At 44.0% G+C, this 18564-nt stretch overlaps 1 protein-coding gene across 1 annotated transcript in view; it reads right to left on the bottom strand.

The window, feature by feature from the left end:
* Positions 1-17429, bottom strand: part of PLXNC1 (plexin C1) — a 233316-nt gene extending 215887 nt beyond the window's left edge. Inside the window, 1 exon segment of the mRNA XM_052000493.1 lies at positions 15706-17429. Within this exon segment, the coding sequence (XP_051856453.1) occupies positions 15706-16806 (1101 nt within the window). The 5' untranslated portion in view covers positions 16807-17429.
* Between the last annotated feature and the right edge of the window lie 1135 nt (positions 17430-18564).

Here is an 18564-nt window from a genome sequence, read left to right as displayed (position 1 = left end):
TCAACATTGATCTCTGCAAAACCTTGTGTTCCCAATTTTCCCCTCCTTTCCTCCACCCCCCTTCCCTAGATAGTAGGTAATTCAATATATGTTAAACATGTCAAAATATGTATTAAATCCAATGTATGTATACATATTTATACAATTCTCTTGCTGCACAAGAAAAATCAGATCAAAAAGGAAAAAAAATAAGAAAACAAAACGTAAGCAAACAACAACAAAAAGTGTGAAAGTGCTATGTTGTGATCAACTCTCAGTTCCCCAAAACTCTCTGGGTGTAGATGACTTTCTTCATCACAAGATCATTGGAACTGACCTCAATCATCTCATTATTGGAAAGTTCATGTAAGTCTCTCCAGGTCTCTCTAAAATCATCCTGCTGATCATTTCATATAGAACAATAATATTCCATTACATTCATATCCCATAACTTATTCTACCATTCTCCAATTGATGGGCATCCATTCAGTTTCCAGTTTCTAGCCACTAGAAAGAGGGCTGCAAACATTTTTGTACATCCAGGTTTCTTTCCTTCCTTTGAGATCTCTTTAGGATATAAACCCAGTAGAAACACTACTGGATCAAAAGGTATGCACAATTTGATAGCTCTTTAAGCATAGTTCCAAATTGCTCTCCAGAATGGCTGGATACACTCACAGTTCCACCAACAATGTATTAATGTCCCAGTTTTCCCACATCCCCCCCCAATATTCGCCATTATCTTTTTTTCTCATCTGAGGTATGGAGTGGTATCTCAGAGTGGGAGACAACATTTTTAAAAAGTCTGTAAAAAACACATGATATACAAGATAAATTGGAATGAACTTAAGTTTTAAGGGAGATCAGGAAAAGTTTCCTGAAGATGAGGAGGAATGGCTGGTGAAAATGCATTATTGGACATTCTGTGTTTGTGGGAAGGACAACAAGAAGAACGGTATCAAGGAGTCAATCAATTAATAGATATTTATTGAGTACCTACTATGTGGCAGGCACAGTGTAAAGTGATGGAGATACAGAAAAAAAAAAAAAAAAGAGGAAAAAGATAATCCCTGCTCTTAAAAAGTTTATAATCTAATGGATCAAAAATAGCATAAAAGTAGGAGTAGGGGTAAAGTATAAGACGATAGGAAAGGTATAAGGAGCCAAGTTATGAAGGGCTTTGAACATTAAAACAGACAATTTTATATTTGATCCTGGAGGTGATGGATGTCTTTTACTGAGTTGAGGGAAGGTATGTGTGGGTGGGTGTATGTATGTGAGAGAAAGGAGAGGGGGGGAAGACAGAGAGAAGAAAAGAGAAGGGAGAAGGGAAGAAGATAGAATGGAAAAGGAAGAGGGAAGAAGAAAAAGAGTAGAGGGGAGATGCAAGAGGAGAAAGGGAAGTGGAGAGAAGGAAGAGGGGAGAGGAGAAGAGGGGAAAGGGAGAGAGACTGAGACTCATAAGTCCTGAGTTTTAGGAAGATCACTTTGGCAGGTGAATGGAGGATGAACTGGAGTGGGAAGAGGCTTGTGGTAGGCTAACCAACTAGCAGATTATGGTAATAGTCCAGGTATAAGGGGCTGAGGGCTTTCATAAGGGTAATGGCCATATCAAGATAAAAGAACAGGATAAATATGAGATGTTTCAAAGATAAAATTAACAGGAATTGGCAACAGATTGGATATGAGAGATGGAGTTGTAAGCCTGAGGGACTAGGAGGATGGTGGTACCCTTCACAGTAAGATTTATGGAGGGTTTGGGGGAAAGGGAAAATAATAAGTTCTGGACATGTTGAGTTTAATATGTCTATGGGACATTTAATTAGTGATATCCAATAGGCAGTTGGAGGTAGGAGATAAGAGGTTCAGCAGAAGTGGTTGCTGCGTTGTTTCAGTCCTGTCAGACTCTTCATGATCCATTTTGGGATACTGGAGTGGTTTGCCATTTTCTTTTCCAGCTCATTTTTTGGCTAAGGAAATTGAGGCAAACTTGAGTGACTTTTCCAGGGTCACACAGCTAGTAAATGCCTGAAGCTAGATTTGAACTGAGATCCTCCTGACTTTCAGAGCTTTATCCACTTCACTATCTAGCTGTTCTCCAAAACAATTTAATAAATCCCTGAGAAATCATATCACCAGATGAAATACTATGGAGGGAAAAGAGAAAAGAGAGCTAGACAGGAAAGAGAGAAGAAGAGAAAAGAGAATAGAGAGAGGGAGACAAGAGGAGGAAAAAAACTGCCACCACTGATGAGTTAAACTGGGTTAAATATCCTATTCTTTGGCTTAATTCTGTGTGATTGGGCCAGTCACTTCTAGGTCTTCATCTTTATAATGTAAAGATTGAACTAGTCTGTGAAATTCCTTTCAACTGTAAAATCTGGACCTCTCCCTAACAGATCACCACTAGTCCAGCTTTTGACAGCCTAACATTTTCTCCAATATGTTTGTTAATCAGGGTTTTGATAGAAGAGACTAGCACTGCCCTCTATGGCACTGTCCGTGCATGAGAATAGTGCCTTTCAGTAGGAGAGAGCCCCTAAGATTGCCAACTAGGAGAGTCAATCCGTCAGTCAACAAGCATTTATTGCCATATTACCCAAGTGGATGGAAATATAAAAAGCAGATCTGAGATAACCTTTAGGAGCCATGAATGGTGAGCAATAAAATCCTGAAGCCCATTCGGCATGTGTAAGGAAGGGAGGATGCGGGCAAGGTTGAAAGAAGGAGTAGAGAGCTCTAGCCAGAAATTACTTTCTTTGCTTATTTTGCAAAAAAAAAAAAAAAAAAAGAAAGGAAGGAAGGAAGGAAGGAAGGAAGGAAGGAAGAAAGGAAGGAAGGAAGGAAGAAAAGAAAAAGAAAAAGAAAAAGAAAAAAGAAAGAAAGAAAAGGAAAAAGAAAAAGAAAAAAAAGGCTGACTCCAGGGAAACCTCCAGCATAAAGGGATATTTAACACCTGTGGAGCTGAGCAAAAAGGCCAAGAACACCCCTTGTGTCCAAAGAAATATTCTTTCTCCCTTATGGTCTATTTTCCACATCACCCTTCTCTGCCCCCTTAGGACATAATCAGGCAGGCTGCTCTCAGCCTCTCCTGGCCAGTTTATTATGTATAATTTATTTCTGAATGCCAGTCTTTGCTTGGCCTTCGGTGCCTAACCAGGCTAATGCCTCCTAATGATGCTTTTGTCAGCTGTCCTTTAGAGACAAAATCCAATCTTGATTTGGCTTTTTGAAACTTCTCCACATCTGAAGTATTCTTGGTTCTTTTAGAGGTCCTATTCATCCTCTCTCCATCATATCTAATCACCAAGTTTCAGGGACACAATTCAGAAATACATCCGTGTGTGTGTGTGTGTGTGTGTGTGTGTGTGTGTGTGAGAGAGAGAGAGAGAGAGAGAGAGAGAGAGAGAGAGAGAGAGAGAGAGAGAGAAGGAAGATGAAGAAAGAACTAAAAAAGCAGGCTGCACATCCTGGAAAGATTCAGTTTTTCTATAATCTTCAGAGCATGTACGAAAGGTCTCATTTGAGATGATGTTTGTGAAATCAAGGGCTTTTTTTTAACGGGGTAAAAACAGTCAAGATCAAGAAAAATCTAACTTGTACAAAATTATTCTTTGATGGAAACTGCAGAAAGTGAAATTTGATCACAGAAGAAGGCGGGATGACCTTAGGCAAATTAGGCTTTGTACCTCAGTTTCCCCACCTACAAAATGGGGGGAAAGTCCTTTCTGGCTCTGAATCTATGATTCCTACAACCTGTTGAATAGGGAGTTGGAGCAAATGATCTAAAATTGGGAGGGAACGGAGAGAAGGTTGGATAAAACAACCTTGAAAGTCATTTCTAGCTTCAAGATTCTGTTCCCCGGTGAAGGCACAACTTAGCCAAGTCCAAGGTGGGGGGAAGGGAGGAAAATAAAGAACAAGAGAGTAAAAAAGAGGGGTGAGGTAGAGGGGAATTTGGTATTTATCTTTGTTTTGCATTCACTTATTTATGTATAAGTTCAATTCAATTCAATAAACAATTAATAAGCACCCCTTATGCCAGGCACTGTACTGTTAGAGATAAAAAAAAAAAGCCAAAAGATAGATAGGTTCTACCTCTCCCTTCTCTTCCCTCCCCCTTTTCAGCCCAGTACACAGAAAAGAATGTTGGTTTTGAAGACCAAGATCCAAATTCCAGCTCCATTATCAGCTTGGTATTAGTACATTAGAGTCAGCTGGGTGGCACTCTATCGAGTGCTGGGTCTGGAGTCTGGAAGACCTAAGTTCAAATCCAGCCTCAGACACTTATTATCTGTGTGATCCTGGGTAATTCACTTAGTTCTGTTTGCTTCAGTTTCCTCATCTGCAAAATGAGCTGGAGAAGGAAATGGTAAACAACTAGAGTCTTTGCCAAGAAAACCTCATAGACAATACTGTATGTATGGTCCATTGCTTCTGGAAACAGAAAGATCTGACTTAAATCCTACCCTGATACCAAGTAACTCAGGAAAACTCATGTAATCACTCTGTGCCTCATTTTCCCCACTTTCTAAAATAAAGGGTTTGGACTTAGCTTCTTCAGGTTCTAAATCTATGGTCTATCTCAAAGCTTCTTAAACTGTGGGTTTCGACCCTACAGGGAGTCACATAATTGATCATGGGGATCATAAAAAAATTTAGCAACAGTAAAAAGTATCAAATATTTTGGTGATTTAATTCTTTATATAAAAATAAACCTCCATCTCATTAGTATGCAAATTTGCTTTCATCTTTAATAAATGGTAAGGTTATATGTATACCAAAGAATTGTTTTAAAATAAATTTCTTTATGATTTATCAACAGCAAACATTTGATTTGTATATCTACTTTCACGTAGCCCGGACTGCATAAAATCTCTGGCAAAATGGGATCACAAATGGAAAAAGTGTAAGAAGCCCTGATCTGTCTGACTCTGGACAAATTAGTTAGCCCCTTTATGCCTTAATTACCTCATCTTTGAAATTACACTGAGAAAATTAAACTAGATGACCGGTAGGGTCTCTTAGAATTAAATTTTTGGTTCTCAGATTGTTTTGTTCTTGACTCTATACTCCCAAAGCCTATCACAGTTCTTTAATACAATAGGACTTTAATCAATGCTTGTATAATAAAACAAACAGAGGATCTAATCAGGAAAGAAATACTGGGCTGAGAGCCCATGATTCTTTGCCAGTGAAGGTCCGTTCCCACACCTCCCCCTGCCCCCTCCTCTTCCAAAAAGGAATATAGAATGTTATTCCCTAAACCCATCCCACAATGTTCAATACTGATGACAACTCCAGTGGCCTAGACTTTAGGTGATGGGAAACCAGACACCAAAATCCTCCCAACCCAGGATTCCCAGACACAAAGGGGATTCTCTGGGTCTTTTTTCCACCCAGAAACAAATCTAGTTCAACTTCATTTCTACTTTTGCTTTGAATCTCTTTGGCAGTTCATTTTGAATAGTTATTTACACTTTGCCTGAACTGGTTCTGAAAACATTTCCTCATTATTTCCCTCATTGTGTCCCCATGGGCACATCTCATTTGCTGATGTTACATTCCTATGACTGAAATCACCATTTTTAGTTGAATAACAAGATTTTGCCCCCCTAGTTTTGGTTGTAGCTGTGGCTGGATTTTGTTTCTGCTCACTCTCTTCCCTCTGTCTCTCTCAGCAACTGGAAAGATAGGAGTTTCCCTAAAAAAGGGAGGGTAAGATCTTTTCCAACTACTCCCCCAAGTTTCCATCGGAAATTACTTTGTATTTATACTGCATATACTTTGTATTCACTTCTCTATGTACATCCTCTGCCCTTCCCTCTATACATGTTAGCTCTTTGAGATTAGAAAATGGTTTGGTTTTTTTTTCCGTTCTCTATGTCCAGTGCCTGCATATAGTAGATGTTTAATAGATGCTGGTTGTACTGAATCAAATATAAATTTCTTGAGAGAAGGAATTCTTTGGTCTCTTTGTCTCCAACCCTAGTATATAGTAGGTGCTTAATAGATACTTGTTGAATGAAAAAAAAGAAAAAAGAACACTATAACTCACATTTTTATTACACTATATGGTTCACAAAACACATACATCATCTCATTTGATTCTCACCTATGTCAGAAAGAGCACTGAGGACTTGGGTTCAAATCCCAACTCTGATGCTTATTACCTGTGCCATCTTGGATGGTCATGCAGCCCCTGCCTCAATTTGAGCTGCTTCATATGTCAAGGAAGGGGATTAAACAACATAGACTCTGAGTCTCTTCTCTAAGGGAAGTTATAATCCTATGAACAATCTGATAAGAATATTATTGTTTCTCTTCTTGTGTCTTGTATTCCCATGCACGTGACTTCCTAGAAATGAGGAAACTGAGACTTGGAGAGCTGAAATGACTTTACTCATCATTACATGGAAGTGTCAGCATCATGGACCCAAATCCAAACCCTATGACTCCAAGCCCAGTGTTCTTCCCACTGTTCAATGTAGCCTTGAGAGCATCAAGGGTGCCAAGACCAAGTATGAGTTACAAGACATTGTTTGGCAATAGCAGAATGATGATTATTTAATAATAACGGCTAAAATTTAATTAAGGTATACTTTTATTTTTCATTTTAATTTTTTTAAAGGTAATGCTTTAAAAAAAAAAAAACCTATCCCATCTAATTTTTCCAATGATCCTATCAGCCAGAGCTAGAATTACCTCCATTTTACTGACAAGGAAACTGTATCTAGTGAAAGGAAGCCTGGGTAGATAGCTGACCTTAGAAGCAAGAAGTTCTGAGTTCAAATATCACCTCTGACAGACTGCCTTGGTGACCCCCTCTCATTTCATTTCTCAATGTTCTAGAAACTCTCTCACATTGGTAGGAGTATTCTCCTCAGCCTTGATTGATCTACATTGATAAAATTCTATCTACAGTACAAAAATAAAAAAAACAAAATTGAACTTGAGACTCAAAAAAATTCAGTCTCACAGCTAATAAGTATTTAAAGTAGGACTTTAACCCAGATGACAAGGCAAACTGAAACAGCCAACGAATTCCAAGGTATAAGATTCCCGAATTCAGAGGCAGCTATGTGGCACAACAAATAAAGCACTGGCTCTGGAGTCAGAAGAATTTGAGTTCAAATTCAACCTCAAGTACTCACTAGCTGTATAATCCTGGGCAAGTCATTTAACCCAGTTTCTTTAAGAAAAAGTTCCTGAGGTCAACTCCTTAGCAACCTGTGTGAATTTGGATGAAGTCACTTCACCAATCCATCCCTCAGTGACCTCCTCTATAATATAATAAGACTGAGCTGACCTCTTCCAGATCTAAGTTTCTAGTAACTTTTGTACCCTAACCACTACATTGAATGACCTTTCCAATCTTCTTAAGCCTTATAGTCTATTGCATATTCTTAGATCCAGCAACACTGGCCTCCTGACTATATCCTGAACAAGACATTTTATTTTCTTGACTCTGGGCTGTCCCCCCATGCCTAGATTATTTTCTCTTGGCTTCCCTGATTCTCTTCAAATCCCATTTAAAATCCCAACTTTCTACAAGAGAAATCTTTCCTGATGCCCCATAATTCTAGAGTCTGTCCTGTTATTACTTTATCCCGTAAATAGCCTATTTGTATGTTTGGCATGTTATCTCCTCCAAAGGTGGCCTTCAAGAACAGGTAATATTTTTTGCCTTTTCTTTATATTTCTATAGCATAGGACTTGGCACATAGTAGGCATTCAACAAATGTTTATTGGTTGACTAATGATGAGTATACCAGAGATCTGCATAAGGCAGTCAGGTAACCCACAGCACCAGCAGTCCTCAAAAATGCTAAGCAGACACATTTGACTGGGGGGAGACTTGTAACTGTTTCCCCTTATTTCTAATTCTCTATTTTACAGGGTTGCTGTGATACCCTTCCCAAGGGGAACATTCCACTTTAAGTCATGAATTTTTTGTTACTTTAATTTTTAATATACTTTATTGATGCCCTTTATCATTATATCAATCATTCCTTACCCCCTCCAGGTTGAACCCTCGTTTATAACAGAGAAAACTTGGAGTCATTGCACTTTATTAACGTCCCTTTTAAAATATGGCCCAATGTTCCAGATGTGTCTGCCCCTGGCTGAACACAGTGGGATTCTTATGTCCAGAGATCGGGACATTTGGCTTCTAATAACGTCACCCAAGACCGAGCTAGTGTTCTCGGCAGCTGTGACACATCCACCGTTGGCTTCCATAAAGCTGGTGAGCCATTAAAATGCTCATAAGCTAGCATTTAAAGCCTTTCCTAGCCTCCCTCCAGAGTCTAGCTTTCCAGACTTATATTATTCTCTTTTGTGCACTTTACAATGCAGCTAAACCAAACTTCTTGTCATTCCTTGCACGGTACTTGGATTATAGTTAAGTGCTCAATAAATATTTTTTCATTCATTTCCTATCTCTCTATCTTTGACTAGGTAGTGCCCCATAGTTCTGTACTCCCCTCCTTTCAAGGCAGTTGGGATTCCTTTCAAGGCCCAGTGTCATATGGCCAATAAGCGTTAAGTGTCTGAGGACAGATTTGAATTCAGATCCTTCGGATTCCAGGACCAGTGTTCTATCCACTGTGCCATATAATTGCCCCTATACTTCTCCTCACCAACTTTTTTAAAAAATCGACCTTCCTTCAAAACACCTTCTCCTTCTGATCCCTTCCATTTGCTACACTCCCTCCTTAGCAATTTCTATTTAATTCTCTACATGCATGTTGTCTCTTTATCAGTAAAAGGTAAGCTCCTTGAGGACAGGGATTATTGTATTATTTATTCATTTATATATTTGTTTATTTATTTAATTTTGCTGGGGCAATTGGGATTAAGTGATTTGTCCAGGGTCACACAGCTAGGAAGTATTAAGTGTCTGAGGCCAGATTTGAACTCAGGTCCTCCTGACTTCAGGGCTAGTGCTCTATCCACTGCACCACCTCGCTGCCCCTGTATTTTTAATTTTCAATACATTTTATTGATGCCTTTTATCATTATGTCAATCATTCTTTGCCCCTCCAGGTTGAACCCTCCTTTATAACAGAGAAAAGCTGAAATCATTGCACAGTTCCTGGCACATAGTAATAGATTTCTGGCAGACATAATAGAAATTTGCTGAATGAATGAATGAATGAATGAATGCCATGTTACAAGAAAGCAGCTTCTAACCCTCCTTATTTACAAACAAAATCAATGCTTATGGAATCGTACCACTTCCTCCTAGAGACCTTCCCTGATTTCCCCAGTTATTAGTACTTTCCCTACCTTGTAATTACTCTGAGAACACATTATATTTACTCTTACATGTAAGAGCTATTTCCTCCCAGTAAAATGTAACTTCCTAGAAGGGCCTTTCTTATATTTGGAACTCTACAGCCCAGCATGGTACCTGGTACATAGTAAGTTAATAATAAATTCTGGTTGATTGACTGATTGTTGGAAAGTGCAGTCTCCTCTGGGTCTTCCCACTCTCCACTTGTACAACTTTTTTTCCCTTAACTTTACATTCATCCCTGTGAAATTTTCATTTTCTGTGGGTTTCATCTGAAGAGCTTGTTAACCCAAGTGAATCTCTAATTGGTAGTATGTGAGGGGAATATATATGATGCATATGGAGACATATATATGTATAGTATTCAATTTTTCAAAGATTTATGCTGCCACTGGCACTGGTGCTCCTGCTAATAGAGATGGACTTTACGAGTCACTGTGTTAAACAACAACCAAAAAAAGGTCCATATCCAGGTGATGATGTTTCTGAACTGAATTACTTAGGCTAGTCCTCCAATGAGAGCCAGGCTAGCCTGTCTGTCTTGGCAACAGTTGCCGAAGCTTTTGTTCCCCTGTCTCTGTCTTAGAGAATCCCAGAATCACCTTTTATGCCATGCCATGTATAGGACTGGAGAACACACACACACAATCAAATAAACATAGCTAGATTATGAGCCACAAGTGGAGCCAAAAGAGCCACTGAGATTATGGATTTACTGAAGTAGCAAGAGAGAATCACAGATCTGGAAGAGACCTTTGAGCTCATCTCATCCAATTTCATCATTTTACAGAAGGAGAAACTGAAGTATGGAGAGGTTAAGGCCCAGAAAGCTTAAAAGTCTTGCCCAGGATCACACAAGTAATGTCAAATCCCAGATCTTTGACTCCAGAAGCCAGAGTTCTTTCTACATACATAGACTTCAATCAAGAAGTTCCGGGGCAACTAAATGGTGCAGTGGATAGAGCATCAGCCCTGAAGTCAGGAGGACCTGAATTCAAATACTGTCTCAGACACTTAATACTGCCTGGCTGTGTGACCCTGGACAAGTCACTTAACCCCAATTGCCTCAGCCAAAAAAAAAAAGTTCCCAGAGTATAGAATGGAAAATAATAGAAATAGAGGCAGAAGATACTGGATGGATTACACTAACATCCTAGCTTATCAGCTGCCTGACTTTAGACATTTCATCTGAAAGGTAGTGTATATGTTGGGAGGATGGGGTGGACATGACAAAGTACAATAATTTTGGAATCTGACCATAGGTTTCATTCTTTGCAACTATCATTAAGTTTGAGTATGTCACTTAACCTCTATGCCCATTCCAAAGATACTAACATAAGTGTGTCTATATGTGTTTATATGTAAATATAAGTATGAGATATATAGATAGATATAGATATATATATAGACACATGCATATAAAATCATAATTCTAGAGCTCAAAGGAGGCCATCAAAGGATCAGAGATGGGAGTTGAGAGAGAACTTAAAGGCCATCTAATCCAACCTTTTCATTTTACAGATGGGGAAACTGAGGGCTTATAAAAGGTCATAGACTATAGTAAGATACTGTAGGAATCTGATCTCCAAATCCAGCCCCTTTCTACTCCATGACCTGCCTCTCACCTTGTCAGAAATGTGAATGATCTTGACAAAGCTAAGATCCCTGCTCTGAGAATACAGGTCTCATTAAAGGCTCTGGGAAAGTGGATGAGATGATCTATGTGGTGTGTTTAGTGGTCTTTCCCATCAAATACATCATCTCAATTCAAGCCTAGGGAACAATGGTTCTAAGTTCTCCGAGAGCAGAGACAGTTTCTTTTTGTCTTTATATTCCCTTCCCAATATCTAAATGCAGTTTCCAGCTAATAAGAACAGAGATCTTTAACAACAGAGAGTTGGGAGGACTTTAGAGGTCATTAAGCACCATCTCCCCTTTTTAAAGATGGGCAAGAGGATCAGACAGGTTAAATTACTTCCTCAAGGAGTTTGGCTGGGCTGAATCTTGAACTCAGCTCCTGTAACTGCAAGTTTAGCATTCTTCACCACCCTTGGAACTAAGATTCTCCATCAGGGACTAACAAACAAAGCCAACAAGTATCCCGGTGCCATCATTCTTGTGGAAACCATGGAGATCGTGTCTTCAAGGGTGCTGAACAAAAAGCCCTTTGACATGTGTAGTCCTTTACATTAGTACCTGAGAAGGAGACCCTCTGGTCCACGTTAGATAAATTCCTTTCCACAAGCATTCATGAAATAGCCACCTTAGGTGCCAGGACCCATATTAGGCTTAGAGGAGTCAGAAATAAAGCAGTCCTTGTCCTCAAAGAGCTCACATTTTGGTGGACATAAGTTGGGGATATATATATATATATATATATATATATATATATATATATATATATATATATATATATATGAAGTCAAAATGTATACAGGAGTGAAGTCTTGAAGGAAAGTGGGGAGGGGAGGGTTTCCAAATTCTGGAGAGAGAAAAAGAAGAAAAAAAAAAAAAAAAGGAGAGGGATAGAGGGAAAAGGAGGGGGCGGGGGAAGAGATAGGAGAGAGGGGAAAAAAGAGGGAAAAGGAGGGGAGGAGGAAGGAAAAAGGAATGGAAGTAGGGAGAGAGAAAGAAAGGGAAAAAGGAGATGAAAAAAGGGGAAAAGAAGAGAAAAAGGAAAGGGAGAAGAGGGAAAAGGAACAGAAAGGGAGAGACCAAGTATATTCCAGGCATAGTAGATAGCTGTAGGTACAATGATCTAGAGGCAGGAAACAAGGCTGGGTTCCCTCAAAGCAGGACAGTTGGTCAACGAATTCTCAGTATTAGAAGGGAAACCATTAATCTTGAGATAAGAAAAAAGCAAATAAACAACAACCAAAAAAAAAAATCAGCAAAACCTATCATAAACTGTGGTTAGATAGCCATCAAGGGCACAAGAAAGAACCCAGTAAATCTACTCACTCCATGTCAATGAATTACTGCTCTGATTCTGATGCCTGTTCTGAAGACGGATGGCTGCTGGAATCTATTTAGCCTCCATCTATCATGCTTCAAGCCTCATGCTTGAGTCACCTATTAATTAAATATGCTTTTCCCAAATGTATTGGAACAGGAAAATAAAATCCAGAGCAAAGAGGATCAAAAATGTCACTTGTTGGAATAACAAGTGTACCAAAAAGGGGACTCCATTACAGTGGGTCCCCTTTTGGTCCCACCTGTGCCTATTGCCTTGTCCTTTAAACACACACACACACACACACACACACAACCATGTTAAATATTTGCCCATGTGCTGAACATCCCCTTCTTCAAGAAAAATCACTTTTCATTCAAATTCCTCTGGAAATTCAATTCCATTAAGGCTTTTAAAGGCAACTTATCAGTGAGAAATTTACCTAAATGAAGATTAAAAAAAAATCCTCCGCCCCCACCTGTGCAGCAGTTGGATGCTATTGTTTGAATGAGAATATATTATTTAACTTGGATGACAAGCTCACGGGGTGGAGAACCTGTCTTTTATAAAAGAACCTTCTGATTGGAGAAACGGGGAAGTGGTTCACAAATAATAACAGTAACAAGCTAAGGCAAAAGGCCTGAAGGACCCCATTTAAACAATTCCCTCCCTCCGATTCAGATTTTAACCAGCATTTGAGAAAGTTGTCCTGATTCCTGGTGCAGTTTCAGAAAGATGATTCTCCTGTTTAATCAGTAGGCATTTATTAAGTGACTACTAAATGCTGGGGACTGGGGGGGAGGGGGAAGAGTATGGTACAAAGACAAAATGAAATAAAAAGCTAGAGAATGTATGGAGGTAAGTAGCTTCGTCTTCCCACTCCCATCCATCTCACCTCCACCCCACCCTACCCCTTTAAACAGGAACACCTGACTCAGTTCAAGTTTTTGTAGGGATTTTTTCTTAATTTCAAGAGCATCCAAGACACCTGCTAAGTCTGGAAGGGCACTAAGGAAGTCATCTAGAACCCAGTAGGTGGGGAAAATGCAGCCAGGAGAAATGTTTTGGCTCCACAAGTCTACACAGCTGTCAGATGGCAAGAATTGGCCATCCAGAGTTGTAATCTGCTGGGGGCTTTCTAAGCTGCTATGTAATTAACCCTAGAGACCAAGTCTGCCTGAGCCTTGATATCAGGCAATATTTTAAGGGTCCCAAATCATCGGAGAGAAATAGACGAGCAGATCTTTTGCCAACCTAGACAGCATGAAGACCTAACACGGTATTCAATATTAATTATGCTTGTGAAACCAAGACATGGCCATTTAAAGCCCAATGCACGTACTTAATTAGAAGCAAAACTAAACAAAACAAAAAACAAAATCTAGAAACTAAGTGGAGGGGGCTGCAGGCCCCTAAGAATCGTTGCTTAGAGACACAGATCTGGACATCAGAGGACTTGTAATTTTTATTCTGATACGAGAGTTACTGAGACATTTGAGTTTGATTTCTTTCTGCCTCAGTTTCCCCCATCAGGAAAACAAGGCTAATTATCACATTAATTGCTCTTAGGAGTTTATGGATCCCGTACCAAGAGCTTGGAGGAATCTCAGAGACAATCCAACTCTTTGGGAGAGGAGGAAACTCTGGGTCACACCCAGGTAGTAATTATATCTCAAGTGAGATTTGAATCCAGGTCTCCTAACCCGAGAACTAGTGCTCTTTCTGCTGTGTCATCTCTGACAAAGAACACTCCCTCTCAAAAAATTAAGACAATCAATTTTACACCCTGCCAACACCACAAAGGTAGGTTCGGACATAAAGAGGTGAAAGGAACTTAAGCTAGTCCAACTTCACCAATTTTCATTATACTGAGGCCCAAAAAAGGAAATCAGTTTGCCCCAAATCACAGATAGGCAGAACCATAATTTTTATACTCCAGTCTCTTGACACTAAACCCAGCCATCTTTCTGTATCAACAGGCTATATACTTCGAGAATTGAAGAGATGGGCTGGATCTTTAGAGATCAACCCGGCTTCCCAATCCCCTTTTACAGATGCAGAAACTAAGACCCAGAGTGGATGGAGTGAGATCTTTTCAAACAGAGCAGTTTTCCCCTTCCTTCCAAGATTCATTTTATATCAAAACAATGGAAACACCTGTAGCCTTCCAATTCTGGTCTTTGATTTCTGGCCAGTTATATAAGAGCATCAGCTCTCAGCATGCTACCCTCTCAGGATCTGTCGGCAGAGGAGATAATGCCAGCTGGTTGTGGACAAAAAAACTCTGCTACCCTGGAAGCATTCAAAGGTTCTAGTAATCCCCATCCACCAACAGCTCTTGAACTGCTACTCTATTTCCCCAGTCAAAGAAATGCCAATCTTGAGAGCTGAAGGCAGTGTCTACATTTGGAGCCCAAGGCTGAATCAGTTATCAATCTGTATTTTGCCACAAGGGTAGTGTAATCCCAGGGAGACATCAGCCTTCAAACCGGGGACTCGAGATACACATGTTGCAGTACACCCCTTTTTCTCCTACTCTCTTTCTCCGCAAGGCCAACTCCAGGCTGCCCTCCAGCTAGGGGCCCCACTGCCTCTGGCATCCAAAAACTACTGAGAAATATTCTGACACCGAGTGTCCCTCGAGTCTCCTGTGTACTCAAGAAGGTGAGCGGACCTCTCCGAGGACATTGACCTCCTCCTCCTCCTCCTCTTCCTCCTCCTCCTCCCCCAGTCAACTCCCTATTTCATCGTCCCATTAGAATAAGCGATCAGAAGAGGTTCGGCACCCGGCAGGAACTTTTCAGTCCGAATACCCTGGGACCAAATAAGAAATCCAAGGATTCCCCGGGGATCAGAGCTTCATAAATAGGACCAGCAGTCCCCACGGGGCTTGGGCGTGACATGCATGCCATTTGCTTCCCAAGCCCTCCCACCTTAGGGCAGTGTTCTGGTAACTAGTCCGAAGCGAAGGGGAAAGGAGATGAATGAATGGAAGCTTTGACGGGAGGAGAAAAGAAAGACCAGGATCAAATCCCATTTCCCTTCTCAAAAAGGCAGCAGGGTCTACATCTAAAAGGGGGGTGGGAGGGAGAGAAGATGAGGCTAAAAAATTAGGTAGGAAGGGTGTGCCCTCTCTCCTCTCTCAGAATTGGAGAGAGCCATCCTCAGGCGGGCATTACAGCCAGCTCCCAATGCTAGGGAAATGCAACTGAGCAGGATCTCATAGGATTTCTGGTCCCACGCTGCTCGTTCTTTCCTTGGTTTTTTTTAAAGCCCCTATAGACCTCTGTTTGGGATGGGCAAGGAGCCCTCTGAAAAGGTAGCCATGGTCAGGCAGGTGGATGCAGAAATCTGGTGGCTAGTTGTTTTCAATTAAAGTCTCCCTTTCCTTCTTGCTGGCTCGCGCACACGCGCATTCGCGCACCCTAGCACCGAGGCGCGCGCCCGCCCGCCCGCCCGCCAACCCCGCACTTACACAGTTCTGGTTTTCCGAGGTTTGGAAGTCCGAGCTGCAGGTCCGCGCTCTCGCCTGGATCTCGCTCATCCGGAAGAGGCAGAGCGCCGTAGTGGCTGGCGAGCGCCGGGTGTCGGGGTCCGGTCCGACGGCAGCGCTGAAGACCCCGGCCCAGAGGCCGAGGGGCTCCAGCAGACTGGAGGAGAGTAGCAGGCGGCGACCGTCGGGGTGGCCGCGGTTGCAGTCCAAGGCCACCTGGCCCTGGAAGTCCACTCGGGTGCTCTGGCGGATGCGGGCCATGGCTGATGCGCGGGGGGCGGCGCCGCTCGTGTAGTTGTAGGGGTAGTAGGGGAAATAGACGCTGCCGTTCCAGAGGAAGGCGTCCACGAAGTGCAGGGTGCCGGCCCCCGCCTGCAGCTTCAGCTGCCCGTCCTCCTCGGTGAACAACTTCTCCGTGTCCTGCAGCGTGATGGCCGTGTCCAGGTCCGACGCCGCGGGGCCGCACTTGGGGCGGTCCTCGGGCTCGGGCAGCACGTAGGTGGCCGCCACCGCCAGGTACCAGCGCCGGTCCTCGGGCGCCTGGTACACCACGCCGGCCGTCGAGCCCCGCGGGTGGCACGACACCACTTCGGGCCGGCTGAGCAGCTTGGTGAGGTTGAGACTGGTCAGGGGCCGCACCTCGCAGCCGCCGCCGTTGAAAGTCCAGCCGGTGAGCAGCAGCCCCTCGTCGCGGCCGCCGTCCGCCCCCTCGCGGTAGGGCAGCAGCAGCTTGCTGAAGCTGCTGGCCGGTCGGGGCCGTGCGGGGGGCGGCAGCGCCACGGGCTCCGAACAGTTGCCGGGCTGGTCCTCCTGGTGCAGGCGGGAGAGCTGCCTCTGGAGCGTGTGGTCCAGCTGGTGCAGGCAGCTGCCGCTGGCCACGAACACGCCGTTCTTGCGGCTGGCCGCCAGGGCCCCGATGGCTTGCTCCGAGCGCCACGGGGGCGCTACCTCCGGCGCGGCCAGGGCGGGCGCCCGCGGGGCGAGCAGCAGCGCGGCTAGGGGCAGCAGCAGGGGCAGGGGCGGCAGGGGCCGGGCGGCCGGGCGGCGGGGACGCGCCGGCCCCTTCCTCCCGGAGACCTCCATGGGGCTTGGGCGGCCCCCGGGCGGTGGCGACGGTGGAGACGGCTCAAGTGCGCGCGGGGGGCGGCGGGGGTGGCGGCGGCGGCGGCGGCTCCAGCTCTTGTGGCCGCCCCATGCTCGCGTCTCGCCGGAGAGGAGGAAGAGAAGCGGCGGTGGCGGCGGCGGCTCGGGAGCCCGTGCAGGCAGCTTCGGCAGCAGCAGCAACACTAGCCGTGCGCGCTCCCCTTGGTTCCCTCCTCTCTCTCCTTAGCCGTAGAGTTCCTCTTTTCAGCGCTGGCGCTCGGAGGGAGGAGGAGGAGGAGGAGAAGGAGGAGGAGGAGAAGAAGGGGAGGGGAAGGGTGGAGGGGAGAGAGGCCCGCGGGGAGGGGTGGGCTGGAGAGGTTTGGAGCGGTCGCGCACTTTACGGAGCCATTGTGAAAGTGGGATGCCCCCGGCCCCCTTCCCCATCCTCTTCCTCCTCCCTCCCAGCTCCACGCCCATCGCCCTCCCCTCTTGATTCGGCGAGATAGGGAGGGGGAGGTCTAGTGATTTGGGTTACTGTGTAGGTGGCCTCTTTCATCTTTTCATAACAAAGCTGAGCTGTGGCTGCTGCTGCTGCTGCTGCCGCCGCCGCCGCCGCCGCCGCTGCCTCGGCTGCTGCTGCTGCTGCCGCCCGGGTCGCCTCTACTTCACACGCCCGGGGGCTCCGGGCTCACAACCCTGGCATCCGCGTTGGTTCCTTCGCAGCTTGTCAACGCGCTCGCTGCCCTTTTCCAACGCCCGGGTTTTGTTTCCGAGGGGAGCGAGGCCATGGAGAGGGAGCGAGGGAAAGGGGGAGGGCACCCGGCCGGAGGGTTCAGATCGGGCTCTAGCCAAGAAGGACACAAGGGTGGCTGACAGGTGTGGCGAGGGAGGCAGCTGGAAGCAGGCAAGCTGGAGGTCTGGGGGAGCTCTGAGAGCGGGAGATGGCTGCAGTGTATCAGGGAAGGGCTTTGCTGCGTTTCTGGGGAGTAGGGATGCTAAAGTCAGGCACCCGGGAAGAAGTGGGAATGGGAAAGAGGAATGCCTTCTCTTAGGTCTGGTCCCACACTCTGGAAAGGAACTCCACTGCTTAGCCCATCCTTTTGTGAAGGGCCGCCCTGGACTCTGAGAGACCTCCAGCCTATGAAAAGATCCTGTAATTCTCTTAGCAACGCAGCTTCTTTCTGTTCAACATAAATCCCACCTGCTATATTTTAAAATAATCTCCTCTCCTGCCTTCTTAGGGATCTCAGACCGCCACCCCCAATTTTTATTTTCAAAAGTGTTATAGATGCCTTTAGTTTTCACATCATAAACCTTTCCCCTCACTGACTCGTTCTTTGTAACAGGGAAAATCAGTTAAGCAAAATTAACCAACACAGCCGCTGAGATAGTGTATAAAACGTCCTCCATCCATAGGCCCCCACTCACCTTATCAAGAAGAGGGAAGTAAAAAATTGGTCTTGGGGAAGACCAATTTAAATCCCATCTCCGGTTCTCAGTTTTCTTATCTGTAAAATGGGGATAATAAAGTCACCTACCTCACAGAGTTGTGGTAAAGATCAAATGAGCTAACATGTATATAAAGCACTTTGCAAACCCTTAAGCCCCATGGAAATGCCGCCCAGGGCCATGATTAGTGGTTAGGATTGATGCCTGCTGGAGACAGGAAATGGTCACAGCCAGTAAGAGCCTGGTTTTGAAACCAGATCTTCCTGATTGTGAGTCCATGCTTCAATTTACTGCTTAAGTTGTCTCCCC

This window comes from Antechinus flavipes, chromosome 5, assembly GCF_016432865.1.
Source record: "Antechinus flavipes isolate AdamAnt ecotype Samford, QLD, Australia chromosome 5, AdamAnt_v2, whole genome shotgun sequence".
Classification (NCBI taxonomy): domain Eukaryota; kingdom Metazoa; phylum Chordata; class Mammalia; order Dasyuromorphia; family Dasyuridae; genus Antechinus; species Antechinus flavipes.
This window is presented reverse-complemented; position numbering and strand designations above follow the sequence as displayed.